Source organism: Terrapene carolina, unplaced genomic scaffold (assembly GCF_002925995.2).
Source record: "Terrapene carolina triunguis isolate 2854851 unplaced genomic scaffold, T_m_triunguis-2.0 Scaffold32221, whole genome shotgun sequence".
Classification (NCBI taxonomy): Eukaryota; Metazoa; Chordata; order Testudines; family Emydidae; genus Terrapene; species Terrapene triunguis.
This window is the reverse complement of record NW_020696572.1, coordinates 3,258-11,811: the sequence shown is the minus strand read 5'-3', so window position 1 is coordinate 11,811 and position 8,554 is coordinate 3,258. Positions and strand designations below refer to the sequence as shown.

Sequence of the window (8,554 nt, the reverse complement as noted above, 5' to 3'; positions counted from 1 at the left end):
ATTCGAATAGAGTTGGGCAGATGTGTGATAAGTCTTAGCTCCGTGGTTAAGATGAGGAACATATTTTCAGCAAAGTTCCTGGCAGATTCCTCAGGCAGCTGGTTTAAGGTCGTCATTATAATCTTCACTTATATTTCTCTCATCCACAAAGCTAGAAAATGAGGCATTTGTTTTCCTGCTCCAGTTCCAGTTAGCAAAATGCATGTTAGACTAGTTTGGCTGCACAGAAGAATTCTAGATACACTGGGGACAACCCCTGATTCCTGTCAGGCTGCAGAACTGGGCTGACATCAGAATCCAAACATCCTCTGCTCAGTGCAAGCAGAGGCATTCCTCTAATGATTTGGACTTGATGCGATGCAGTATGAATATCATGGATAATTCAGACCACTGGGGAGAAACAGAATCAAAAACACTGTTTAAACTCCTTCCATCCATCCCCCACCTCCTTCCCCTCTTGAGGACTCCTGACCAATTTAACAGCACAATACATATGCTAACAAACTTAAACAAAGCCATTGTTTAAGTTTGTTAACATATACATTGTGCTGTTAAAGCCATATAAAGAATGAATGCCCTCCCCCTCCCTGTTCTTCTCCTTTAAGGAGCAGAGCACAGCCCCACCCCCACCCCTCTGGAGGGCGGGGGGGGGTAGCCCGAAGTCTTTCTGGTACCCCATACCCTCTAAAAATCTCTTGCCGGTACTGGAGAGTACTGCCTTACTTGCACTATGGTTTATAAGACACCTCTTGGACTGAGTCCTCAGCAAACTCAGCCTCCCAGAGGTGGGTGTAGAGGGAAAGTATTATCTGGGTGAAGGGGAAGAGGAAGAACTCCAGTCACAGAATAATTGCTGCAGTGGTCTCTACAATTATTCATGTTGCTTTTTAGAGACAAAATTCCTTATTGATTATTCACCTTGCACTCAGTTCTGTCTGCTTGTCCCTCTGCTCTTGTGAGATCCCTGAGCAGTGAGATCTTGTGCGGGCACATTAGCCTGGTACTTGAGAATTCGGCAGTTTATTCCTGGCTCTACTACTAGTATGATGGGTGACCTTGGGCGAGAAACTTTCACTCCCTGTGTCTCAATTTATATGGCTATAAAATGGGGAAGATCACATTGACCTTCCTTTGTCATCAGGGCTTTGAGATGTACAAATGAAAACCCCAATACAAGAGCTAGGTAATTACTATTAATGTTTGAAAACTTCTTCTTGAAAAATTGAGATAGTACATCCATCTCTTTCTAGCAATTCTGGACTAGAAGACAGACTTATTAGTTATTATTATTCTATCAGCACCTTAAAATCAGTGGGAATTTGGGGGTCAGGATCCCCTCTGTTGTGAATGTCGTAGTCCGGGAAGCTCCATGGTGTGGGACGCTGCTCCGTCAGGCAGTGAGTGTTATCTCCCGGGTGAGAGGCAGTGTGCTCAGGTGCCGGCTCCGTTCCCTTTAGGGGTGGGCGACCCTTCACAGAGGTTGGTTTGTACAAGCTGGGAGGTGAGGTTGGGATATTGAAGGATCCTTAAGGTTGAGAGATAGCAGCTCACTGGATCTCTGCGTAGCACCATGGGGTATATAAGGCCAGGAGAAGATTTGTCCCATGTTACTGAATCAGAGAGAAATACTTAAACACCCGTTAATATTTGTATCCGCCAGAAGGGTTATTCACAGTGTAATGTACTAGTCAACATAGGGTCACTGTCAGCCACAATAGGAAACTCAGTTTTATTTTTCTCCTTGTGTGCTGCTCTCTATATTTCTTTCCCCCCAGTGTATGTTTTCTGAGGAGTGAGTGTAGTTATTTAAGATGGAATTTTCAGGGGTGGGTGTGTAGGATCTGATACATCCGGGGCGACAAGGGGACATGGCTGTTGCAAGGCTGTTGCACTTGCTATAAGTAATTAAGGCTCATTAGAGCAGGGACTTGAGTCCCATGAATCCCAGAGAGTGTCTTAACCACTGGGCTGTAGAATGAGTCACTTTCTTGCTCTCTCTGGCCCAGTACATATCACTAGCTAGGGTGACCAGACAGCAAGTGCGAAAAATCAAGACAGGGGATGGGAGTGGGGGTAATAGGAGCCTATATAAGAAAAGCACCCCCAAATCGGGACTGTCCCTAGAAAATCAGGACATCTGGTCACACTATCACCAGCTAGATACCTAGGGGATTTTGGTGCCTAGAGGGTGCAGGCTTTGAGGATCTCGGTGGCATGTCCGATTTAGTCATATACGGCGGCAGTTAGGTGCTGAATTCCCTTTGTGGTGGCTCTAGCCCTGAACACACATTGAAAGCCCCTGGCAGGTGGCTCTCTAGTGCTCCTAGGCTCCGTCTGGAATTCAACCCTATCTGCCCAGGCTGAGGGTCTGTAAAGCTCCTGAGGGACTATAATAGGAATGAGGTGTCCATATGGATTGGGCAGCTTGGCAAAACCTCAGCCTGGCTGTTAAAAAGGGGTTTAAAATACCGTGTGTTCATACACTTTCCTGTCGGTTCTTTCAACCTGGGATATTGGGAGGTGGAGGGGGGTGAGAAAAGGTGGGGAGGGGTGGAGTGAGGGGCACAGAGTGTATTGGGGGAAAGGGAAAGTTGCGGGCTGGTCTCTGCTAACAGTGCGGTTAGTCTGTGTCTGCATCTGTGTGTGTGAGAGTCACAGACAGGCAGCTGAGGACAGGAGTTTTCTCGCTCACTGTCTCTCCGCTGCGAGCTGTAGAACTCCAGCCCCCAGCGGAGAGTTTGTCCTTAGACAGCGAGGGCAGGTTTTTGTCTGAGCTCAGACCGGCTTCCCCTCACTGTGTGTGTGTGTCTCGCACACAGTAATACCGGGCGGTGTCCTCGGGCTTCAGGCCAGTCATGTCCAAATGCAGCAGGTTGTTGGAATTGTCCCTGGAGATGGTGAATCGGCCTTTCACTGAGTCTGCGTAATAATAGTGGTTCCATAAATCCCAATAAATGCTTGAGACCCACTCCAGCCCCTTCCCGGGAGCCTGTCGGACCCAGCTCATATCATAGCTGCTGAAGGTGAACCCAGAGGCTTTGCAGGAGAGGCGGAGAGAGTCTCCGGGCTTTTTCACATCCCCTCCGGACTCCACCAGCTGCACCTGGGACCGGACACCTGGGAATAGAAACACATTGTATTTTGTATTAATATTAAGAGCAATTAATAGACTGATCCCCTCCCACGCCAATGGTGAGAGGGGCTGAAATTACCTTCCAAAGCTGCTGTAAGGAACACTACATGGAGCCAAAACCTCATTTTCCCTGGACTTGGAGGGGAAAGTTCTCAGGGGACTGGCTGGTCACTGCACAGACCCAGGGGCTGCGGATTGTCTCTCCGGGTGCAGCCTGGGCAGAGAGAGGTACAGATTTAAACAGGAAACTGTCTCCCTCATTTGCATATCCCGCTCCTCATAAAACACACAAATGCCTTCTGTGGGTGCTCTCATTAGTTGCCCTCCAGCAGGGACGCCCAGAGGATTCATGGGGCTTGAGGCAAAGCAATTTCGGGGGCCCCTTCCAAAAAAAAAGTTGCAATACTCTAGTAACATGTATTTGGAAATGTAAAAAATAACCAGTGAAATACATTCAAAAATTAATGTATAATAATTTGAAAATACATGAAATACATTACTTAAAAACATGAAATGCTTTAATGGTATGATACATTTGCAATTACATAATGGGTTGTCGCTGGGTGATGGTGATGGTTGGTGCCAATGGGCTGTCGCTGCCTGAGGGTGGCGCTGCTGTTGCCCAGGGCTGGGTGGGGAGCTGGGCTCTGGGTCGGGGGGTGCCCGGCTCAGAGGGGCTGGGCTCAGAGCTGGGGGTCAGGGCTGTGGGGGATGGGGTCGGGGAGTGTCCGGCCCCGGCCCCTTACCATGCCGCTTACCCCCTCTCCTGGAGCCTCAGCGCTCCGCATCCAGGAGCAGCCCCGGACATCCCTGCAGCAGCGTCGTGTCTCCAGCAGGGCCTGAGTTCCCGCCACTCGGCCGCAGCTCGCAGCCCCGCCCCCTTACCAGCTGAGATGCCGGGGGATGGGGGAAGATGGAGGCGGGGGGAGCCTCCGACATACTCGTGGGGGCCCCTGCGGGGCCTGGGGAAAATTGCCCCACTTGCCCCCTCCTCTGGGCGGCCCTGATCATCATAAATATGTGAGACCCACTCGAGTCCCTTCCCAGGAGCTTGTCGGACCCAGTACATAGCGTAGCCGCTGAAGGTGAACCCGGAGGCTTTGCAGGAGAGGCGGAAAGAGTCTCCGAGCTTTTTAACATCCCATCCGGACTCCACCAGCTGGACCTGGGACCGGACACCTGGGAACAAAGAGACGATAGAAATATTAGTATCAAAATAGCAAATATACAGTATTTGTCTGGCTCTCCAGTGCATTTAGGTTAGAAAATACATTCAAAAGCAGCTACAATGAGAACTAAATGGAGCCAAAGTCTCATTGTCCCTGGTGTTGGAGGGGAAAGTTCTCAGGGGACTGGCTGGTAACTGCACAGACATGGGCGGGGGGGGGGGGGGAAAGATTCTCTCTCCGGTTGCTGTCTGGGAAGAGAGAGAGAGAAAGACTGATTAGAATAGAAAACTGCTACCCCTATTTACATATACCCCTCCTTATAAGACTAACAAACTCTTGCTCTGGGAGTCAGACAGAGAGAGGCAGTATGTTTGTACAGCGCCCCCGCTGCATAATGGGATCCTGAATATAGTTTGTCTAATAGAGAAATTAACTCCCACCTTGCCTGAGCTCATATATGCCTGTCTGGATTCCAAAGTCTTATCCACAGACTATTGTACTCATAGGAAAGGTACCCAGAGGTTTCAATGGGCTTTGGATCCGCCCTTTAGAGACGAGAGTCTTTGGCTAGCTGGAGAATAAGGCAGATGAAGATGCAAATCTCTGTGTACGCGGGGTCAGTGTTTTGTGAAAACCAATCTCCATTTCTCAGTCTGTATTCGCACCATAGCTACAGGCTGGGACTCTGAGTCAAGGGAACCTGGAAGAGTTTGGCTCCGGATAGGATTCTGGCCCCTAAATTCACAGGGTTTCTTTGAAAATCCCTGGCACAGTCACTAAATCATTCCCAATTTCCTTACCCATGGGGCATTTACTGTATGATCAGTGTCGCTGTCAAAAGTCTGGCCCTCCATTGTGGGCAAGCGAGTTGGCTTTGGGGTAAGAATCAGTGTGGGAAAGGCCCAGCCATCCTCACTAGAGGCAGATGCCCTGTCAGGTCACCCCTATGGACTCTAGAGGAGAATGAGGAGCCCAGGGCAGCAGCCACCAGCCAAAGATCTCAGCCCTGCTTGCTCTGACCCCATTGACCCCTGGCTCCTCACCAATGGGATCGGCTCCTATCTGTGCAGGGGTCTCTCCCTGAGCTTTTCCAATCAACTCTCCTGGTCTCTGCCCTAGAAATCACATAACTAGCCTCGGTGCCAGCACTGGGCAGATTCAGATGAGGATGGGCTGTGGATGGGTTATTTCTCCTTCTGAAAATAATTTTGCATTGTGGATATAGGTTGTGGGCCACATACTGAGCTCCCCCCATTCACACTAGCTGAGGGGCTGGGCTTGGATTTCCAAATGGACGGGGGGCACCTTAACTCATGGGTATGCTTGGAAAATCCCAGCTCTCTCCCATATCTCCAGCTGTAGCTGATTGTGGTTTGCTCAGGCATTGAGCTGTCTCTGTACGGAGCCGGCCGTGAAGCCAGCGGTGACATTGCCAGTGAATTATAGGGTTAAAGGCCCATGGCAGATTTTTGATTCATCCTGATGCCTTTACTCATGCCAGTGCCCAGAGATGCAGGGTCACTGCTGTCCCCACAGGCTCACGGGAGATGGTGCAGCCAAGGTGTCAAGGCTGCTTCCCCACTCTGAACTTTAGGGTACAGATGTGGGGGCCTGCATGAAAACTTCTAAGCTTAATTACCAGCTTAGATCTGGACTGCTGCCACTACTCTCAATGCTAATTCCCTTCCCTGGGTAGCCTTGAGAGACTCTTCACCAATTCCCTGGTGAATACAGATCCAACCCCCTTGGATTTTAAAACAAGGAGAAATTAACCATCCCCCCCTCCTCCCTTCCACCAACTCCTGGTGGATCAAGATCCAACCCCATTGGATCTAAAAACAAGGAAAATCAATCAGGTTCTGAAAAAGAAGGCTTTTAATTAAAGAAAAAGGTAAAAATCATCTCTGTAAAATTAGGATGGAAAATAACTTTACAGGGTAATCAAACTTAAAGAGCCCAGAGGACCCCCTCTAGCCTTAGGTTCAAAGTTACAGCAAACAGAGGTAAACACCCTAGTAAAAGGTACATTTACAAGTTGAGAAAACAAAGGTAAATTAACACACCTTGCCTGGCTGTTTACTTACAAGTTTGAAATATGAGAGACTTGTTCAGAAAGATGTGGAGAGCCTGGATTGATGTCTGGTCCCTCTTAGTCCCAAGAGCGAACAACCCCCAAAACAAAGAGCACAAACAAAAGCCTTCCCCCCACCAAGATTTGAAAGTATCTTGTCCCCTTATTGGTCCTTTGGGTCAGGTGTCAGCCAGGTTACCCGAGATTCTTAACCCTTTACAGGTAAAAGGATTTTGGAATCTCTGGCCAGGAGGGATTTTATAGTACTGTACACAGGAGAGCTGTTACCCTTCCCTTTATAGTTATGACACAAGGTTTCTGCACTACTATTACGTTTTGGTTCACTGTGTGTCTGGCATGGTAATACTGGGCAGTGTTTGGGTTTCAGGCTGTTCATTTGCAGACAAGCCGAGCTGACAGGTGTCTCGGGAGATGGTGAATCAGCCTTGAACAGCCAGGAAATACCATTGTTTGGAGCCACTTGGCTGATTGACCGTAGCGACCGACTCCAGCCCCTTCCTGGGAGCCTGTCGGACCCAGCTCATCCTGTGGTTGCTGAAGGTGAACCTCATGCTGGATTGTTTGTGGACGTGCTGCCCCCACGTGGCTGCCGGGAGAAGGGCGATTCCGCAGCCTGGGTTTTTGTATGATCACAAATTGGTTTTGTTTCACTGTGTCTCTCGCACAGTAATAGCGGGCGGTGTCCTCGGGCTTCAGGCCGGTCATTTGCAGATACAGCTCACTCTTGGAATTATCCCTGGAGATGGTGAATCGGCCTTTCACTGAATCAGGGTAATAAGCAGTACCCCCACCGGTGTTTATATAAGCGACCCATTCCAGTCCCTTGCTAGGAGCCTGGCGGACCCAGTTCATCCAGTAGCTGCTGAAGGTGAACCCGGAGGCTTTGCAGGAGAGGCGGAGAGAGTCTCCAGGCTTTTTCACATCCCCTCCGGACTCCACCAGCTGCACCTGGGACCGGACACCTGAGAATAAAGACAGGCCATTAATATCGGTATAAAAACAGTGATAACACAATATCCTTCTAACTCTGCCAGTTATTCAAAGGAGGAAAATACCTTCCAAAGCTGCTACAGTGACTATTACAAGGAGGAAAAATCCCATTTTCCCGGGTGCTGGAGGGGAAAGTTTTCAGGGGACTGGCTGGTCACTGCACAGACCCAGGGCCTGCAGATTGTGTCTCCGGGTGCAGCCTGGGCAGAGAGAGGCACAGATTTAAACAGGAAACCGTCTCCCTCATTTGCATACCCTGCGTTATAAGAGACACTCACTCCTGCTGCCAGTGATCTGACTGACTCGCCCTAGGGCTCCGGGTGCGGGAGTCAGACTGTCCCGGCCTGTGTGTCTGTGCAGCGCCGGGCACAGGGCGCTGGGTCCTCCTGACACTTTCGGACCCCTGGGAGGAATGACCAGCTCCCTGCAGTGACTGTATTTCCTCACCCAGGAACTGAGGGCCTGGCTATTGTGAGGTGATGTTGGGGATTGGGGGGACTCAGCTCTGGAGCCCCGTTCCACGCGCACAAGGGCCATGCAACGTCCGGTCAGGGGGTCAGTGTCTGGGGAGGGGTCGTGCTTTAGATTGGGTCTGGGGCAGAGCCGTAACAAGGTATTTTTGTGCCTGAGGCAAAAATATAAAATTGCGCCCTTCCCCAGGGCCGGCACTTCGGTGGCAATTTGGCAGTGGGTCCCTCAGTCCCTCTCAGAGGGAAGGGCCTGCCGCCGAATTGCCGCCGAAGAATGAATGAAGCAGCGGCGGTAGAGCCTGTGATTTGGGGGGTCTAACTCATGATTTTTGACTACTTGGGCTGGTAATGTTGCTTCCAAGATGGTCTTTGGTTCCAGTCCAGTTCCAATCCAGAGAGGGACTCACAGGTTAAGGGAGGAGGGAGGTGCTGGATATCAGCAGTGGCCACTAGGGATCAGCATGTCCCCTGAGAATGCTGGGAGTTCAGGTTTGCAGGGCAGGATCAGGGGTGACAGGTTTGTAGAAATGTTGGTGGTGCCCAGAACCCGCCCCCACCCAAACTCTGCCCATCCAAACACCTCCCCCCCACCCGCCCAAGGCTCTGGGAGGGAGTTTGGGTGAGGGAGGAGGTCTGGGGTGCAGGCCCTAGGCTGGGGCAGGGGATTGGGGTGCAGGCTCTGGGAGGGAGTTTGGGGATG

At 50.5% G+C, this 8,554-nt stretch overlaps 2 gene segments (V, D, J or C); both read right to left on the bottom strand.

Annotated features, from left to right (window-relative positions):
* Positions 1 to 2,791: 2,791 nt before the first annotated feature.
* LOC115271505 lies at positions 2,792 to 3,258 on the bottom strand. The segment is given in 2 exon segments: positions 2,792 to 3,117; positions 3,213 to 3,258. Coding segments are annotated over 2 exon segments (372 nt in total).
* A 3,508-nt stretch (positions 3,259 to 6,766) lies between these two features.
* On the bottom strand, positions 6,767 to 7,495 carry LOC115271506. The segment is given in 2 exon segments: positions 6,767 to 7,356; positions 7,450 to 7,495. Coding segments are annotated over 2 exon segments (636 nt in total).
* Positions 7,496 to 8,554: the final 1,059 nt, after the last annotated feature.